The sequence below is a fragment of the Accipiter gentilis genome, chromosome 13 (assembly GCF_929443795.1).
Source record: "Accipiter gentilis chromosome 13, bAccGen1.1, whole genome shotgun sequence".
NCBI lineage: Eukaryota > Metazoa > Chordata > Aves > Accipitriformes > Accipitridae > Astur > Astur gentilis.
This window is the reverse complement of record NC_064892.1, coordinates 4112954-4134188: the sequence shown is the minus strand read 5'-3', so window position 1 is coordinate 4134188 and position 21235 is coordinate 4112954. Positions and strand designations below refer to the sequence as shown.

General features: G+C 38.6%; 1 protein-coding gene across 4 annotated transcripts in view; it reads right to left on the bottom strand.

The window, feature by feature from the left end:
- TMTC4 (transmembrane O-mannosyltransferase targeting cadherins 4) overlaps positions 1–21235 on the bottom strand; it is a 59157-nt gene that overhangs the window by 17475 nt on the left and 20447 nt on the right. For all 4 annotated transcript variants that reach the window (XM_049815970.1, XM_049815969.1, XM_049815971.1 and 1 more), the window contains 6 exons: positions 13888–13985; positions 11713–11805; positions 8081–8242; positions 7092–7294; positions 5233–5404; positions 5017–5148 (listed from right to left, as the gene is read on the bottom strand). In XM_049815970.1, coding sequence (XP_049671927.1) covers positions 5017–5148; positions 5233–5404; positions 7092–7294; positions 8081–8242; positions 11713–11805; positions 13888–13985 — 860 coding nt within the window. The remainder of the gene's footprint in view (positions 1–5016; positions 5149–5232; positions 5405–7091; positions 7295–8080; positions 8243–11712; positions 11806–13887; positions 13986–21235) is intronic.

Sequence of the window (21235 nt, the reverse complement as noted above, 5' to 3'; positions counted from 1 at the left end):
ATTAAAGATAGATACTAACTGGAAATGACGTATTACATTAAGCCCACATGCTCCTCTATCAATCTTAAACAGGTAATTACTTCACAGTAATAGCTCTAAAAGGAACGTTTCTCAGGGATCCATAACAACCCAGTATTCTCCAAAATCAGGGCAATTAGGTAAAAATACCCTAGGGTAGAACCTAGTTGATCTCCATAGGCATGCATTGTTTAAAGTTAACACAACCATGGCACCACAGCCAAGCCAAAGAATTGGCTCCATGTGTTTGTCTGTTCTTAATACCTCAATTGGCCTAAGAAGTCAGTATAGAAAAGCAAAAGCACTGTATATTATTGTGTATTAGACACACTTAGTGCTTGAACTCTTATTTAAGTGATCAAATGTGCACACACATTTAAATGAGGAAGAGAAAAAAAATTATATTTTCCTGTACAAAACCAAAATTACTGTCAAACTGACTTTTTGTTTGCTTGTTTGTTTTTGTCAAAGCAGTGTAGGAAGAAATTGAAACGTAGTAATATCTTCTAGGAGGTATACTCCCTCAGTTGGAGCACCCCTATTACCAACTTTTTTACTCTCTCTTCCTAGATGTGTATAATCATCTTTTCAGCAAATATGAATATTTGCTGAAAAGGATGGAAGCAAAGCACAGATGTCAAAATTTCTACAGAAACATGCAGATGCTTCTGTTCAATGCCAACTTCTTTCATCAAACACTCTTCTCTTTACTACTGAAATTGTTTTGAAATTAATAATAAAACAAAGCCTTTTGATCTTCACATTTTATTTGTGCAGCTAATGTTGTCTAAAGGTTCTTCTGCATGACTGAGCTTATATATAAAAAAAATTGATATCTAAAATGGTATCTATGTGGCAAAACACTGCAGATAGCCCCTATAAACATAGCCCACAGCACTTAAGGTAAATTCTACAGAAGATAATCCCCTTTTAATATATAGCCTAGAAAGAAATTCTCAATATCTGAAGGAAATGCTCTCTAGATCAGTTTCATAAATCTTTAAACAGCACTAAATCTTGTCTGCCACAAAGAGGCTTTACAAGACCTTTTAAGAAAGTATAGAAAGCAATCTCCCAAATTCTGTTGTACATTTTCAGTATTAGCATAGCTTGTCTTTGACAAACTTGTACCTATAATAATTACAGTTTGCATAAAGCATCAAGTACAAAGTCACTACCCTTAGTATGTCAAGGCACACTGGTTAGTAACACATTCTGTTGTAAGTATCATAACTTCCTTGTTTATTACTGCAGAAAAGTTGCTACTGAAATAGCTTTTTAAAAATTATGTTTATTAATTTCTATGCTTTAAAGAAAAGCCAGTAGCAAGGAGAATGTAGAGATTACATACAGAATATTAACAATTTATAATCATTTCAATTCAGTTATTTCAAATCTAGGAAAAGAAAAATAGTGGCTATTTCCCATGTATTTAACAATGCAACTGAAAACTTTATTTAGATAATCAATTAGAGGAAGTAATCCAGAAATAAAGATGATCTCTGGATTTTTAAAAACTGCCATGGCTTTGCTAAAAGCTGAGAAAAAGTAACTCGGCACTTCCAACAGTAACTTAACACATGGCAAAAAAAGGCAGTAAGATGAGCATTTTGGGGAATAATCTTTAAAATTAAAAGAAACTACGTTTAATGACCTCAGAAGGTGAGGAGCAATACAGCAATGTCTAGAAATAGTGAACAGCCGTAGGGCAAGGGCAAAATCTCACATAACCTTATGTATCCACATCTGCTCTAGTTGTCAGGACTTCTTCTATCATCAGTGGAGAGAAACACACAGATCTAGGGTGCAGTCCTTCTGGCCTAAGTCAGTCATTTAGTCCAAGGTGATGATGAACCACGTGGTAAAAGGGACAGTTTCTCCTCCCCAGTTATAAAGGGAGCCTGGCTGACTTGCTCAGATGTAGATATCCAAAGCTAAGGAGATAAATCCAAGCCAGTAGTCTGATATGGTGAAACAGGAGTTATGCTTTTATCATAACCTGTCATTAGATATTCTAGTACTTCAGCAAAGCAGTCCAGGATAAACTTGCAACATAATGCCATCAAATGAAAAGATGCCAAATTGGATCCAGTGAGCCTTTTAAGCTAGTAGAACTGAAATATTCCAAATTTATAAACTACCTGTAACATATAACCAACACATCAGGAGAAAACAGTCTCTATAACTGCTCACAAAATTTGCTTTAGCAGAAACAACACAGGCCTGGTTCTAACTCACACTAGTGTATATCACCACTGACCTCCATGAATTAAGTCAATCTATACGGTATGAAAAAAGGTGGTAAGAGGAAATGGAATCAATATATAGGCACCTTCTGTTCAGCCAAGAAAAATACTGCCAAATGTATTCAAAATGTATACTGTTTCAGTCTAACAACCTTTGAAACCATCTTAAGTGCGGGACCATGCAAGTTCAAATGTGTGACATACTCCTAGGCATGTGTAACCAAGATCTGTAATGTTTCTTTCTCTCTCTTAGAAAAAAAATAAATTCTATATAATATATATAACATAGATATTTAAAGTATTTTAAACATTTTAAATAAATTTTAAGATACTGAAAATGTTTAAAACCCTCTATTGTGAACTTTTTTTTTAAAGTAAAAATCTTTGTAACTTCATTATGGTACCTGATTATTTCCAATAAATTTTAAAATCACCGGGCAACATTTATCAAAGTTGATCCTAAATTTCAACCTCTTGAACCAGATGCATCCATCACTCAAGGGGGTAGATTCACTACTATGCAAGACAATCTGATTTAATGCAGTTTCCACACCTCTATCGAAAGAGATGGTTAAAGAAGATGAGTCTTGAAATTAGAGAAAACACTGCTGTAGCTACTTGTTACTCAGCATTAAGTTGACTCTACACTGCTCACATACAGACAATCTAGAATTGAAAAGAGCCGTAGAGCTGTACCACAAAACATGAACTAGGAGCTGCAGCTTTTGTTGCTCCTTGGGAGACACCTGGAGATTCTGGGACCCTGCTACATAAGGGAAGTCAAGCATGACCACATTACACATATTAAAGATGTTCCAAGAACAACAAGAAAAAGCTATTATCTGTGTTCCATCTTTTGGTCTGCATCAGGCTCCCACTGAAATAAATGGACCACTGAAAGAAAGTCCTGTGGAGTCATTTTTAAAGGAAGCCTGCAATTTCAAGACAACAACAGAAGATCAGAACAGAACCTAGTTCCAATTTTTACATTTACCTTTGTCAAAATTGAATAAATATAGCTGAATCCCTAAAGAAAAAAACAGATTGGCTCTCACACACGGACTCTAATGCTGTTGCCTAGAAAAGTTCCCTACTACTGTGATTTTAAAGTTACTCCTTCAGCAAAATTGGAACGTGAGCCTACAAAACACTCCCTGTTCACATCACCACGCTTTCCATTTGCGCAAGCTGTCACTAGCAGCAATACAGCTCAGGCGTGTCTACACGACCCAATGTTGACAAACACAAGCTCATTTTCCCTGTACACTCATTGGCTTTGAACCAGCTGCATTAGTTCAGTAGCTTGCACACAGCTTATCGGCTCAAGCACAGCACTGTGAGAACACAGCTACACAGCTTCCCAGCCAGACGTGGCTTGAGTCCAAGGAACTTGGAGCACAGGCAAAGAGTGTGGATCTGTCTAAAGCACTCTTACCATGGCAGATGGATGGAGTTACATACAAAGAAACAGACTGCATTTGCTCCATTTATAGTATGCGCTTGTCATCCAGAAGACAAGCTATACTGAGGTCATCATTAAAAAGGAGGTGGTTGCCGACCACTGCCACACAATAAAATACAACAGCTCTTTTTCTATGTATTGAAATCTGAGATTATTGAAAGGCATCACCATGTTGTAAATATCGGCCATAAATGTTTTTTACAGCTCACTCCTGCATATTTGTATTCCAGTAGATGCTAAGTTTATCATTCTTTTTGCAAAGTTGAACATTCACAGGTTCCTTTTTTAAACTCTGTGTCTTGATCTGTACTGTCTAGATACCACTCTAGATGACAGAAATCTAATCTTTTAAAACATCAATGTATTTTTATTGACAAGCTGTGCATTCCTATTCCTAGGCTTTTCAAAGACAGCCTCTGCTAAAATTCAGACAACATCAGGGCTCTGCGGTATGCTCCAACAGATCATGCTCTCAGCTACCAAAGGACTGCTGTGGAGGTCACCTCTATTGGCAGGCTAGATTCAGTCTGCTATGCCAAACACTGGTGTTCAGCTCAGTGAAATATCCTACCCAGTCCCACCCTCTTACTTGTTCCCTCACTAAGCCTTGCAGGGAATATTGCAGTTTTCCTCAGTGCCCATGTCTGAAGACTCTAGCCCATTCAGCCACTGTAAAAGAGCAGATGCGATTACACTGATGATATGCTGCTTGGTCCCTTAGTTGTGTTGGCTATATATACCACTGGAAGGTAAACAAAAAGGATTCTAAAAACATAGCATAGGCATTGTTCAGGTAAATACATTGCTGCAGCTTCCTTACTTTCTTTTCAATATTTTGTTGTAATAACTTGTTTTGAGCAACCTGGTCTAGCGGAAGGTGTCCCTGCCCACGGCAGTGGGGTTGGAACTAGATGATCTTTAAGGTCCCTTCTGACCCAAACCATTCTATGACTATACACACAATTGTTCTAGCGGATTTTATTAGCAGTACATCCAGTTTGGCTGGATGCCTTTCCTGAAGTGTATTCCCCTTTCTCCCTGCCCTTCCCACTCCCACCCCCAAGTTCTGAATTACAATATTGTAATTTGCACTGTCTGGTATTTTGACTATGCTACCACTGTAATTTAGGTGTCCGGCATGTCAATGTCATATTATTGCACCAAGCAACGCTGTTGATAACACTGTACCACAATATATTAACTACGTGTAACACCTCCTCTATCCCAAATTTCAAAACACTTAAAAAACAAAAAGAAAAAAAAAAGATTAAAAGTCCATGAGTGACTTACTTTTGCATTCAGAGGGCACACTGACAGTGCACTCCTAAAAAGCTGTTCTTCTGACCTCCACTGACTGCTGCGGAGTGCACAGCGCATAACATTTATCAACAAGATTCCAAGTACTGCCACAGCAAGAATTTTCTTAAGGAAAGAGAGACAAGTTAAGAAACAAACCGTTCAGTTGAAGCACTTCATCATCAACTTTTCTGATTGTTTTGATGTTACCTTTTTCTTGGCTTGCTTACTCAAGAGACTAAATCCATATGTAAACAGAATACAATATCCAATACTGGGGAGGTAGATGACTCTCTCTGCAATAACAAATCCTACTCGGAAGAACAGATTACTTGCAGGAAGAAAAGGGATAATAAGAAATCCAAGTCCCAGTGTAAGAATTCTGCAAACAAGAAACAGATTCTCAAATTAACCACAAATTTGAACAAAAGTACCTTTTTCCACTTAACATATAAACTTTATTTACACATTGCAGAAAAATGGGAGTATGGAACAGGGCATTCAAAAGCAGCCTTTGAGAGCTAATCAGGTTAAATTCCAATGACACTTCCTTCCATCAGGCACTTTTAAAACCCTAGCTATAATTTCCAGAAAAGCAATGTTCACGCTTCCAGGCCAGCAAATATCCCAATTACACATTAATTACATCATTCCTATTGAAAATACACAGGCAGGAAAGGTAATGGTAAAAGCTGTCTGTCTGTTTTTGGAACTAGTAAGACAATAACAGGGGAAAAATATAGGTCACTGTTAAAGAAGAAACTTAGGTATACATCCTACTGAGAGCACGTTTTCCTAACAAATACATCAATAGTAGAATCCATTGTGATTAACCACTTGAAAGTTAGTAATCTACACTGTTTCTACAGTCAGCTGAAAGAGGCACTTCTCGAGGGCAGTTTGTCTTCCTTGGTTTAGGTATCTATGTGAGGATAAGTAATCCTCAACAGGGAACTCTTTATGGATAGAGCTTGGACAACTGAGACGAGGTACCTTACTTTTACAGAGCTGACGTAAGGGAACAAGAACTCCAGGTCTGTGTCAGGTGTTTGTTATAAAGGCCACAGGCATGGTAGTCTTCTACTCTAATTTATTACAAATAAATCTCTATACTTAAATGTAGACATGTCCTTTTAGTCTTTTCTCATACCCAAGAGTCCTAGCCTTCACTGTACTTTCTGTCTACTAAAAAGCTGTTCAGCAATATAAGCTTACTGAGTGTGTTTTTACTAGAAAGTATGACATCGCTTGTAGCAAGAATTCAGCCCCTCTGCAAAATGATTTTATCTGTGCAAATGAGTATAGGAACAGCAGAAAGGAAGGCAAGTGGGGTGTTAACATTTGAGGGGAGGAGGAGGGGGAAGAGATGAAATTACAGAATACCACAGAAAAGAAAAAGAAAATATTCAGCACTGAACAACAGAATGACCTCGTTGTGATTGAACTGTTGAAAAATTATAAAGAACTAAGAAATTAATTCTACATAAAATCCATGGGAACAGAACCTGAAAAATTAAACGGAAGCCCTTAGTGAGCCAGAATAGTTTACAATGAATTTTTCAGTTCCTTTGAGTAAAGCACACGTTCTTTCCTCAGTAGACACTATGGGTGAGCATTTTACTTTTTATTGTATGGGCATGGCCAGCATTTCTATCTACCTCCTTTCAAGGCACATCTGCTCTCTCTTTCATTGTTAGGAGAAGATTAAAGGAGATGATGACTTGTAAGAAGTAAGGGCAACAACACACATAATTTCCTACTCTGTTCTGAGCACATACTACTTTTTACCACCTACAGTGTTAAGGATCTCAAAATGCCATTTCAGGAGAAAAATAAAGCAGCCATCCACACTTCCTCCTCCTCCTCCTCCAACTCTGTTTCCCACTAGTCAGTGTACAGTGATGGGCCCAAATTGGGATAAAACTGTAATGACAGCTATAAATATTTATTTGAACTGCATTTGCTAGACACTGGTTGCACTGAATTGTTAAAATTATCAGTAGTGGATTTAACAAAATAATACTGTACTCAAGTTGGCCAGGCATTTAAAATTCATCACTGTCTCTTACCTTCTCTTATGGCTGTCTTCTGAGCACAGAGCTTGGCATATCAGACCAATTAGGCAGAACCAGAGTGCTGCTAGTGCAATTATCCTCCAGTCACTGACGGATTTAATGAGGGGTATGCAGCCCATTGACCAATCAAAACACAGCCACCAGGGACACAACAGCAACCATGCATTCAAGGAATAGTAGTAATTATAGTTTATAGCCTGTCAGTCAAACAGAAAACAAACATTTATTTGAGACTAAACTTAAGGGGGGCGGGGGGGCAACTTTAGTTCTTCTCTCTGCTATCATTTCCCTTATCACAAAATACATCTTATACTATAAAAAGGCCTTAAACACTGTTATACTACAACTAGTTACATATCCATTTATTTTACAGCTGTGAAATTAATTTTTAATTTTTTTTTAAACATAGCTAAATGGGTCTCCTATTTAGAGCAGGGAAATGCAGTTCTGTGCTGTCCAACCAATATCCACCTGTAAAAAGACTAATCTCCTACAATAGGAGAAAATGTCAAAAGACAGCACCTACTGTCTTTGCCCTTCTTTCTCCATCTCCAGAAAGAGCCTTAATGCAGTCAGAGATATAAAGCCAAGACATAGTCCAAATGCATCAGACCAGAACTTTATGCTGTTTTCTTCAATTGTGAAAGAACAGATGAAAAGTCAAGCACAGTATGTGGAGAAGGGATGAAACCCAGCAAAAGCTAAATCCTTGAATGCATGGGAAAAATAGTGAGTAAATGGAAATGTGCTGCCATGTGTGCAGTGCATGCTAAATTGAATGCAAAGAATATACAAGGTATACTATTTTAAAAAATTGCAGAAAATCATCACAGCAGCACAAGTGATGGTGACTCATCACACATCTTGAAACATAAAGACTGCCCACTTAGTACTGTTTCTTTGAAGCACAGAAAAGAAAATTCAATTTGATGACAAAGACAAATGTTCTGAGCTGGCCAGAAAAAAGCCACTTCATAACTTACTCTCACAAACAGACTGTCTGCAAATGAAGCTGGGTTGTCTACTTCAGTGAAAGCCGGTGGCCCTGTGCCCATAATCCTCCAGCGTATATAAAGTATACTGGCCCCTCCAGACATCAGAAGAGTTATTCTGAAAAGCAGCCCCTTTCTTAACAGCACAGCATTCTACAGGAAAGAAAGAAAAAAACCCCTCATATAAAAACCATTAATTTGTTCTCTTCCCCACTACATTCACATTCACACATGATGGAAAAGTTAAGTTTAAAGGCAATATTCAGATGGGTTTTTAATATTTGTAGTTGACAACAGGGTCATCATAAAATATGTAGCTGAATGCCTAAGGATAAAGAAGTTTGTAACATTGACTTTACATGTTAACCTTTGTGCTCAAATGTTTACTTCCAACTTATGTATCTCAGCAACCAAAGTCACTACAATGAGGATTATAGGAAAATCATTCCTAAAACCTGTTTTTGGAAGAGAATTGTGCTATGAAGGAAAACCATAGACTGACAATTTATAACTGCCTTATGACAGATTAACTACACAAAACCTCTTATATCAGGCTTCATTTCATTTAACAGTACATGCAGCTTCTTAAAGGCCAGATTTCACAAATCACCACAAAATCTCTTAGTAGGCAGAATTTTAAAAGTGGAAGAAGTGTTATCGTATCATCTTTGATTTAGAGTTAACTGAAATATGTCACAAAATTGAAACCTGTCTCAGTTGAGAAGAAAAAAACTGCAAGTAAAAGAATTTAAGATCTGCATTTCAAAAAAACAAAACAAAACAAACAGATACACTTCCATGAAAAGAGCAGAACAGATTTTTGTAGGTGGCAGGAGCTAAAATTAATTATTTCTATTAAAAGAAGAAGAAAAAGGCATATTTGATGTTTTCTTCATCCAGACAGAGCTGTTTAAAAGTCACAAAACGGAAGCGTAATGCTTTGAGCTCTTCATGCTTAAAGGGTAATCCTCCAAAAACGTTTGACTTTGATACATTTCACAGAATCATAGAATGGTTTGAGGTGGATGGGATCTTTAAATATCATTTAGTACAATGCCCCCTGCCATGGGCAGGGACACCTTCCATCAGACCAGGTTGCTCAAAGCCCCATTCAACCTGGCCTTGAACACTGCCAGGGATGGGGCATCCACAACTTCCCAGGGCAGTCTGTTCCAGTGTCTCACCACCCTCATTGCAAAGAATTTATTACTGGCCAAACACTGGAACAGGATTCCTAGAGAGGCGGTTGATGCCCCAAGCCTGTCAGTGTTTAAGAGGTATTTGGACAATACCCTCAATAACATGCTTTAACTTTTAGTCAGCTCTGAAGTGGTCAGGCAGTTGGACTAGATGATTGTTGTAAGTCCCTTCAAAGTGCAAATACTCTATTCTATTCTATCTAAATATACCTTTTTCTGTTTAAAACCATTGCCCCTTGTCCTGTAACTACAGGCCCTGATAAAAAGTCTCTCTCCATCTTTCTTATAAGACCCTTTTATATATTGAAAGGCCACAAAATAAGGTCTCCTTGGAGCCTTCTCTTCTCCAGGCTGAACAACCCCAACTCAGCCCTTCTTCATAGGAGAGGTGCTCCAGCTTCCTGACCATTTCGTCACCCTTCTGGGGACTCACTCTAACAGGGCCACATCTTCCATCCACCCCAGGGTCGGATGCAGTACTCCAGGTAGGGTCTCACCAGGATGAAGTAGAAGGGTAGAATCACCTCCCTCGACCTGCTGGCCACACTTCTTTTGACGCAGTCCAGGATACAGTTGGCCTTCTGGGCTGTGAGTGTACATTTCCAGCTCATGTCCAGTCTTTTGTCCACCAGTACCCCCAAGCCCTTCTCCACAGGGCTGCTCCCAATCCATTCATCCCCCAGTCTGTACTGATATTGGAGATTGCCCCGACCCAGGTGCAGGACCTTGCACTTGGCCTTGAACTTCATGAGGTTCACATGGGACCACTTCTCAAGCTTGCTAAGGTCCCTCTGGATGGCATCCCTTTCCTCAGCTGCACCACTCCGTTTGGTGTAATCTGCAAACTTGCTGAGGGTGCACTCAATTCCACTATGTCATTGATGAAGATATTAAATAGTATTGGTCCAAGTATGGACCTCTGAGGACACCACTCATTGTGGTTTCCACAGGGACATCAAGCCATTGTAATTCTTTGGATGCAGACATCCAGCCAATTCCTTACCCATCTAACAGTCCATCAGTCAAACCTCCATCTCTCCATTTTAGTGGCAAAAATGTTGGGGGGGGGCCCTACAGAAATCCAGGTAGATGACATCAGCAGCTCTTTTCTTGTACACTGATCCATTCACTCCATCACAGAAGGCCACTAGATTAGTCAGGCACGATCTGCCCTTGGTGAAGCCATGTTGGCTGTCTCTAATCATCTCCCTGTCTTTTCATATATGTTGACATAACTACCAGGAGGATCTGTTCCATGACCTTACCAGGCACTGATGTGAGCCTGACCGACCACTTATTCACAGCATCCTCCTTATTACCTTTTATTTCCATCGCTTTAATTCTGAACTGGCTCTGCTTTAGTCTCCTACAGCTCCAGACTCTTTCCTTGTCATATGCTAGTTGACATTACTCTCATTATACAGCAAAATTCTCCAGCATTCCTATTTGTTGCCTGAAATACTCCTGCTCCCCTCACTTAGCCATTCTTGGTCAAATCTACTGTTTCAGTTCTAGAGATTCCCCTTTCACTGTTCTTCCTCTGAAGCTCCTCACTTCACTCTTTGCAAAGGAATTTAAAAGCCCCAGAGGACTTGTGCTACTCAGAAACATGAGCAAGACTTTTCTGCAGTGAAACCACTGATCGATGCAAAGTACAATGAATATTCCTTTGCCTTGCTGAACCTTGGATGAGAGGCAAGTGATGTAGCTCTTGAACAGTAGTGACATTCTAGTAGGCTGTTAGTCTATTTGGCTGCTATCAATCATTCACCCGAAGCTGATTGTTTCTGTGATTTGTTTGGCAGTGCAAATACGAGGTGCCAGATTCCACTTGAGCCAATACTAGATAAAGCAATATCAACAAAAGTCAGAAATTCGATCTTTAGTGACTACGTGTGCTTACATATTTTTTCTTTTAAACTCCCACGCTACTAGGAACTGTCTCCTGTTTGGTAATTTGTATTCTGAAAAAAACAGTGTAATACTTTTAGTGGGATTGGCAAAGTAGACATAATAATTTTTTTAATGTACTTTTTCAAATGACTAATTTGAGAATCTGCATAATCTCTCTCTCTCTCTCTTTACTCTGACCAAACTCTGTTAAACAACCCTTTCAGGCATATAGCTACTGACCCTGGAGAACTTCTTGCATCAAGCAGTCAGCTCTTCCATACCATATTTTTAACATACTGTTGAGAGAAGTGTGGAATGGATTTCACTATCCAATGCAATTCTAATGCTATGCCATTATGATGCATTCTGTTGCAAAAATGTCATAGCATGTTGCCTTATTAGGCTGAGTGTAAATACATCTATTTTTTTTTTTAATTCTCAACAACAACGAAACTGTCAGAAGTTCTATCTTTGTCTTTTAGTACATGACTGTCTGAATGGCCAGAATGAACAAAACCTCTCAGGACTCACCTCTAATGACTTGTCCTTATGTAGTAACTTTTGAATAAGCTCCAAAACATTTAGCTTGTTTATCACCAGTGCATCAAACACTGCATTCAAACCCTAAGCAACCAAGAGAAAATAAAGAACATAAGATGGAGCAGCTATCCACAAATATATTTTTTTAAAATACGTCTTAAATTTACTTCTACCATGTGTTATTGTACATCTTAATTCTGATTCCAAACAAGTAGAGAGATACATTGGCAGTAACCATGGCAGAATGGTAAATTGAGAACCTGAGCTCAGATGAGTAGAATATCATGTTACTGTAATGGGGATTCTCCTGCTACATGGAATAACCCTTCGGGGAATACCATGTACCACCAAGCTAGACCCCATATGCATGGTCACAACAGTATTCTGCTCTCCATCTTCTTTCCCAAATGTTCCACAGCATAAATGCTGCAGTCAAAAGGTAAGGCTTCTGTCAGTAAGGTGGAGTTTCTTTAAGCCTTCTCCTTATTTTTTGCTGTGCAGCATGATATCTTTCGACTGTCAGGTTTCAGAAATACTATTTTTAAAGGGTATATAAATTATCACAACAAACAAAGGCTCAAAAAGATTTAGCAGAGATATCAGGCTTGCTTTTCTTGCAATTATACCAGTATACACAGTGGAAGTTGCTGGGGAAAAAAGAAAAAAAGTAAAGCTCTATGTGACATCAGCCACTACACATAAAACTAGAGCATATTCAGTGCTTTGCAGGACTACACTTGCACATACTACCCCAAGCAAGCAACCAAAATGTATCCAGGTTAATTCTGTTGAGAGGACCAGCAAAATCCAACCTTTTCCCTTGAACGTTTCAGCAATCACCAGCCATGACAATCCTTGAATATTTAGCCTATATCCTAATAACTTTGGAAATTACCTCAAAGTTCTAAATGGAAAAAAGACAGTAAAAATAGTTCCAGATGAGGCAAAGAGTTAGTACACTGGGAGGCCACAAGTCTCTTTCTAACAGTCAAAGGGAGAAGACAGAAAATAGGCTAGAGAGTGGAGAGTTCTACGTAGAAACACCACCTGGCAGCTAAAAGGTTTTTGGCTCACTTGCAAGGACACAGGAAGGCAAGAATCCTGCTGAAAAATACATTCAGCCTACAAGCAATCTTTTTTTACCCCTTCATCTCTCTGACCCATGCCCCTCAGCACAACACTAAATATAGTCATCCTTGCAATGCAACAGCAAACAAATAAAAAGCCCAGATCCAATAACAATTCTGTGTCTGCTAGCTCAAATAATTATTTCATACCATTAAAGGAAATAATCACACCATGTTTTAAAAGAATTCCTTATGTTTTCCTTACAGACACCTTTGAAAAATACATCACTCTACAAACACCCATCCAAAAATAATGTCTTAAAGCAAGAATTTTTCTGTAATTTCTTCTCCCTTTTTTTCTAGCAAGAACAAGAGGGTCCTTGCTGCAAAGAATTCTTCTGATTCTGTTGCTTTTTCTATGTCAGTTAAAGCTATAAATCGGATTTATTTATAAAGATATATGGCTACACAAAAGGTAAAAATCACAGATGTAGCACTTCAGGTGGCTGATTTGGTCACCCAAAACAGAATGTCTTCACTGAAGCAATAAAAAGCAAGAGCACAATGAACATGAACACTAACTGTATCTGTTTGGATAGACAGATCCTTAAATAAGGGACATAAGGAAGTGATTCAGTATTAGAAATGCATGAACAATGGCCCTACTTCTATTTACACTGTTCACAAAAGCAAGAGGGTGGAGCTTTTAAAAATGCTGTCCTCCAGTTGTATCTTTTTTCATCAGCCTTCAACAAGAGGTTTGTAGGCCTGCTATCTTGAAAACTAAATTCAAAACCAAGGCCAACAAATGTGATATACATTGAAACTAACACTCTACATCTTTTTAAATTTTGCAACAAATTAACATATACATGCAACCTGCTTACAAAAGATAAAATGAAGAATTCCAACAGATTGGCAAGGATACAATCAAGACAGATCTACTAGAATACTGCTTTTTGTCAACATTAACTAGTTTTCTGAACAGGACAAAAAGGCATGCATGCAATTAGCTGTGGAGAAGATTCATCTTTGTAGGCTTTACCACTGCACCTGACAGATGCTGAGGTCAAAATTCGGTCAATAAGAGGATTCTTACCAGTATTGTAATTCCTTGTTCTTTGCACAGCATGGCTATCGCACCTAGGATAACACTCACCAGCACCCAGAATATAGAAAAATTATGTCCTTCCTTATCTGTCAAAATAAAGCATGCCATAACATTAGGTTTATACATTTAAAGATAAAGTTAGAAATTGAAATTAAAATTAGAATTTTAAAAATATACAGCATTTAATCACAATCTTTTCTATCAGTCAAGATCTGGATACACAGACTTAAAAAGCATAGGGCATCTCCTGCAATATGCTGGCATTTGTCCCTTTATTGCAGTCATTTTCTATTCTCAGAGACATTAGAAATCTCCCTATTTGCTACACGTTTTAGCCAGATTAATTAGAATGGCAGAAGCTTCACATAGTTTCCACAATTCATTATCTGCAAAGGTTAATTCCCAATATTTAGACACATTTATTATCCTTAGCTAGAGCTCTCTCATTACTGGCCACTCTCTTCCAAGCTACCGTAAGAACAAGAAATTCTTTCTAATGGTTACACATGAAGTGTCACACACGCAAACTGTTTTAACTGTAGTCTAATCTACAAAGGCACAATGAGCGGCTTCTCCAGGGCTGCTGCATTTAGCGAGTACCTCATGTCATTTCATTAGCACGGCAATGGAATACCATGGAGCTCAAAAATTTCAGCATCTGAGCAGAAAAGCAGTTAGTTCTTGCACTCAGGAAGCAGTTTTACAGCAGGGTGAGGAAATCTGGGGTTAAGAGATCAAGAGTAACTACAGCTTCTACTCAAAGAGTCTTTAAAGACTGCCCATATAGCTGATTTTGGGTACTACAAGCAGGCATTTCTGAGATTACTATAACAATAAGCCCTACTTCAACCAAGGTACTATCACACACAGAGTACACAGGTACTTCACATAAAAACATATCTGTCACAACCTCTACTCCACAGGTGCAAGCAACAGAGGGAGGCACACTGCTCATTCAGAAGCAGTTTCTTGATTCAAGCAACATGGCCTCTACAAGCATCACAAGAATCAATCTTTGACTTGGCACGTGAAAAAACAAAGTTGAACTCCACATTAATTGACTGAATCCCTTTCCTACTTTCTTTGATCTCTAGAGCAGTTCTTCCCTACTGCTAATGCAGGTTTGACGCTCAGTACTTAAACAGAACTGCAATAATGGTCTATGGAAAGGGTAAATGGCAGAATTAAGAATAATTTCACCAAAGGTAGGCACCTACACCTAAACTAGCATACTAGGCTTCCTTTCTAACTGTCTGAAAGAAGGGGACACCTTTAGGGATTAAGTTACCTAATTAAATGCAGTTGTCCACCTTTCAGAGAAGTAGCTTGCTCTCTTAACTGATTATAAAGGGAAACTAGTATACTAGCTCAGATGTTGTTGGGTCAGATATAAACCATAACCTCAAGTGTAAAAAGGATCTGCTGACATGGGCCTCCTCTCTCATTTTGAAGCAGACTACTTCTTTTGTGGCAGAGAGCAGAAGTTTTCATAAAAATATGTGGAAGAACAGGTTTTGAGTTTGCTTCTAGTACTCCATTCTTACTTAAGACTTAAAGCTTCAACAGAGCAAGTATTAGTTATGTTTGAGATTCATCATTGCAATACCTAGTAGGCATTCATTCCTTCTCCCTCCACTCCAAATTATGTCCTTGCAGGTAAGACTTAACATCAGAGGTGCGGATGTTATGAAGTTAAAAGAAAGCCTTCTGAAGGAAAGAAGTCATACGCATCTCAATAATACCAAAACAAAACATAGAAATACAAAATACATAATGATTAAACTAAAGAAACATTGCAACTAAAAGAAAAAATAATGCAATGAGGAAACTGCAGCTCACATCAATTATACAGAAGAACAACTGAGTGTTGCAATTCATAGAGGAAGGGGCTTCAAAATTTGTTATAAGAGTATTGCTAAGAATAAAAGGAATCTGTCCTAAATACATCCCTTGAAGGAGCTCTTCAACTCTTCAGACTCTGCAATACAACAGACTGTTCAGCCAGTTCTTGAAATTCAGTATTGGTTTGTTTGTTTTTTTTAAATTTAGAAATAAATGAGCTGAGAGAATGCAAAGATGGAAGGCAAAGTGATTGACTGTGTTCACAAAATTACTATCAGTCATTCTTGGTAAGTGTAAAAGGGAGAACAGTGAACAAAGCCAATGGACTTCACTGAGTTAACTGAAGTATACTTTCTTCTAGTGAGAGTTTTCTTCCATAATCAAATTCTGGTGGAGAGAAGTCCAGACAACTAAGCACCACTCAGAGAAGCAATATTCAGTACTCAAATACAAACTATCTTAACACAGAAGATAATGGGAAGTATATATAGTAAGAGACCAGCTGGCGATTCACAAATGCTTTGATGACTCAATACGTAAAGTAATAGGAAAAAAGGAACTAGGTCAAATTATCAAGGACAAGTGTAAAAGCAGCACACTCGTACAGAAACAAACTCAGAAAGGTCACATCACAAAACAAGAAAAGGTAATGTATGTAAAGAACAAACCCCATAATTCCATAGGTATATTAGTAAGAACAGCAACAAGGAAGGAGTTATTCCAATACTCAGTGGGAAAGAAAATGGAAAATGCCAAGAAAACAGAAGTGTTCTGTGTCTTTTTGCTTCATTTTTTCACAAAGAGGTCAGCTGCAATCAGATGGCAAGCACAACACGAGCACAAAGAGAGCAAGAACAAAAGCAAAAATAGTGAACTACAAGACACAGAATTTATAGAGAAGTTAATCTGTTTTAAATTACAATGATTGGTTAAATTTACTCCAACAGGTCCTATACAACCCAGAGTAACCTCAACTGTTACCGCTGAGAAATCATGAAAAACACATGAGAATCCAGAAGCTTGAAATAAAATAAAACAATGTCTACATGCCGACTTTTAAAGAGGAAAAGAGATATGAAAGGATAAGCTAAAGAAACAAAGCTAAGATGACTGGTCAAAATTACCCAGAAAAAAACCCACTTAGACAAAATATTTTCTGGATGGCCCTCTAAAACATAAAAGGGTATAATTAATTGTTTGGCAGAGACATATTTTAGCCATTTATATCAAACTAAGTATAATTTCTAACTTGGACAGAAAAAAAAAGGGCCTTCCCAATGAAAGGAATCCTCTAAACATCCTATACCTTGACTTCATGAAAGCATGAGAATACCACTGGAGACAGTGTGAAATAGGCCAGAAAAAATATGAGCTGCATGAAGTTATTACAGAATGGGTACAAATAACAAGCTGGAAAACTACAGTAAGAGTACTAGAGAGCTCACTGTGAAAAATGTAAAGATACATTCTGGATTGGGTCTTTCCTTCATCTGGCTCCAACAGATAATTTTAAAAATTTGGATGATGGAATAAGGAATATGCTGATTAAGTCCAGAGGTGCTGTCATGCTGCAAAGGCCAGGAAGCATACTAAGGAGAAGTTAGAATTCCATTGACAAACTGGAGAAATGATCTAGCAAAACACCCCCGATAATCTAATGCTATTCAACAGGCACGCATTCAAAGTTGTGCAGAAACAGATTTGTCTTCTTGTGAACATCCCAAGTCTCAGATGCCAGGAATGTCTCAGCACGTCGAATGTAGCCAAGCTTAAGTATGGCCTCTCAAAGATGGTAGAAGCACCCAGCAAAAGAGAAATAATAAGGGACCCATAATGAGGATCTTATGGTAGACGGTATCAAAGGCCTGGACTTTAGTAAGGCCTTTGACCCAGTCTCCCATAAGACCCTCATACAGGAGCTGTTGATGTACGGGCTGAATGTGCAGACAGTGAGTTGGATTGAAAACTGGCTGAATGGCTGGGCCCAGAGGATGGTCATCAGTGGCACAAAGTCTAATTGGAGGCCAGTAACTACCATCGTACACCAGTGGTCAATACTGGGTCCAATCCTGTTCAACATCTTCATTAATGACCTGGATGATGAGGCAGATATGCCAGAGGGTCATGCTGCCAACCAGAGGGACCTCAGCAGGCTGAAGAAACGGGCTGGTAGGAACCTCATTAAGTTCAACAAGGAGAACTGCAAAATTCTGCACCTGGAGAGGAACAACCCCAGGCACCAGTACATGCTGGGGGCTGACCAGCTGGAAAGCAGCTTGGCAGAAAAGCACCTGAGGGTCCTGGTGGACACCAAGTTGAACATGAGCCAGCAACGTGCCCCTGTGGGAAAGAGGACTAAGGGTATCCTGGCCTGCATTAGACAAAATATTGCCAGCAGGCCAAGGGGGGGATCCTTCTCCTCTACTCTGCACTGATGAGGCCACACCTGGAGTACTGCATCCAGTTCTGGGCTCCCCAGTACACAAGAGCCATGGATGTACCGGAGTGAGTCCAATGAAGGGCCAGTAAGACGATGAAGGGACTGGAGCAAGTCTCCTATGAGGAAAGGCTGAGAATGCTGGGACTGTTCAGCCTGGAGAAGAGAAGGCTCAGGGGGATCTCATCAATATACATAAATACCTGAAGGGAGGGTGCAAAGACGACACAGCCAGGCTCTGCTCAGTGGTGCCCAGTGACAGGACCAGAGAAAATGAGCACAAGCTGAAACACAGGAGGTGCTGTCTGAATATCAGGAAATACTTTGTTACTGTGAGGGTGACCGAGCACCGGCACAGGTTGCCCGGAGAGGTTGTGAAGCCTCCATCCTTGGAGATATTCAAAAGTCATCTGGACATGGTCCTGGACAAGTGGCTCTAGGTGACCCTGCTTGAGCAGGTCAGCTCAGGTGACCTCCAGAGATCCCTTCCAACCTCAACCATTCTGTGATCCTGGTATCAAGATCTCCTGAAAACCATAATCTGTGTTCCTTTGTTTTCTTTTGCAGCCTCAAAAGGTCAATACAGTCATACATAGATTATAATATTATGAAAATTCATCAGCAATTAAACTTAGAAGAGAAAGAATTTCAATTATGGAACATTTTATTTTATGCTTGTTTCTGGGTCAATATGCACAACACCCCCCCACCTGCAGAAATCTCAGTAAACTAGGCTGGAAAAACAGATACAAAAGACTGTCATTCAGCAATGCCTTCAATCTTTTTTTTTTTTTTCTTTAACAGTGATTTGAAAATGTAAAGCACTGCATAAGTGCTAATTATTACTATGAGATACACACATGCCAACAGAAGTAATCAGTCCAACAAAGCACATTCCCCTAATACAGCGCTGCTTCCCACCAGAAAAATCTTGTGTCAGAAAACGAAACCAATCTTTCATTGGCACCTGTGCCTGGTTGAAACTGGTACACCATATTGTGAGTGGGCATTGTGCCACTCTAACAGATGGACAAAATTGTAAGCATGCCAAAGAAACAGAGTACTTGCAGCTTTTTTTTTTTTTAAGCTAGAAAAATACAGTGTTTCTATACAAAACCAAATAGGGTTGCTCAGATGGTCCCTCTTTAGGAGTATGTAAAGTCTGAAAGTTGAGGGGATTCAATGAAATATCTATATAAACCATAAACAAGCCATGAGGCCTCCTCCATTTAGGCTGCTAGACTTAAGTATAAGCATTCCTAGAGCACGGATGCATACACAAAGTGTTTTACAGTGTGGAATTGACTGATTCTAAATTTATGGGCAGCACGTTGACGCTACACCTCAATTCTGTCTTGCTAAATGTTAATTCTATTTCGAGGTGGGTTTTTTTCCAGTTATTTATTTTGCAGTGTCCTAAATCCACAAGTTAATGAAAACAAATTCCTTAGAAGTTAAGGATATGAAGAAAATACTACATTTAGAGTACCAAGCTTAGTCTTACTCTAAAGTCTAACTAACAATATCCCAAACAATTATTACCAAGTCAGACATTTAGGCATTTGGCATCTCCTTCTTCAGAGCTTACTGGGCAACTTAGGGCTCAGCCAGGTGACAACTTGGAGCAGTTTAAGAAGTCACCATCTTCAAGTGAAACCCAGTAATTAATTCTGTGAAAGCACCTACTCCTTTGAAAGTTGAAGCAAAGTAAGTTATGTTTTGTTTCTGCAGGAAGTTTTAATTTTTAACTGAAATAGATCACAAACGCTCATATATTCCATTGATGTGCCTTGCCTGCAGGGATGGTATCTTCCAACTAAACTACTACAAATACTCATCTAACCAAGCTCTAAGATTTCCCTCCTTCTGAATTGCTAAGCAAAGGGGAAAGAATTACCTAGTCTTAAAGGATCACATAAGAAACCACTGTTAGAATTAACTTAAGCCTGAGATCTCCTTGTGTGTCTCCAAATGTACATACTACTGCAGCTCAGCTCAGTGTTTCACTTGATAATGAAATTACAATAGCAAACGCCATTCCTAAATATATCCAAGCATCTCAAACTCATCACATATAGGCTACAGCAAGGGGGTCATCCATCCCTGAATTACATCATCTTGGACAAGTCAAAGTTAGCACTAATTCTACAAAAAAGGTTATTGTTTCTCCCCTGCCCACTAAAATAATAAAATTGTTAGGTTTTCCACATACAACTACTTCTTCCCAGTGTGTTCACATATGAACAGTAGAGCACACAGTTGAAAAATCAGGGTCCACATGTTTAATAATGGTAAATACCCTCTTGACCATTTGCAAAATAGCTAACAAATTCTCCATATCTTCACAACAATCTCTTTGACACAGGAGACTTAAACATTTCCAATCTATAGGAAAACCTCCATAATACAAACCTCCAATATTCACAAAACTCATCACTACAGTCTACTTCACATGCTTTATTAAATTAGCAATGAACTAGTAGATGATTAACGGGCAACTACACAGAACAGAACAAAACAGAAACACACAACCAGAACAAAATCATTTTTAGAAGTCATAGCATATGAACAGACAGATGATCCCCTATTTAATATCCAGGCCAATATTATTCACATGAAGCAAATCATGAATTCATCATTTTACATCACTCTGAGATCGCCAGTGCAGATGGCAAATACATGCAACTGGATCACTGTCAAAGTTGAAGACAAAGGAAGGCAAAATGAATACTACAGCCGTTTTAAATCTCCTTATGAATTCCCAGAGAAGCTGCATTAAAATTCAAAAAAGTTAATAACCCACAATTCCCTTCAGAACATACCTAGGTTGTCAGCTCTTGCTGTCTCCAAAGACTATGCAGTAGATTTGTCCCCACAGTTGTGTTTTAAAACAGCAGGACAGAATGAGAACAACAGATTAGTTCCTTGCAAATATAAATGTTATCCTATCAAAGATGGTAACATCAAAAAATGTATATTGGGAAAAAAGTAACAGAATCGTAGAAATTCAGTAAGACATAATTATAGCCCACATAGTGTGTTAAATGCTTATACTTT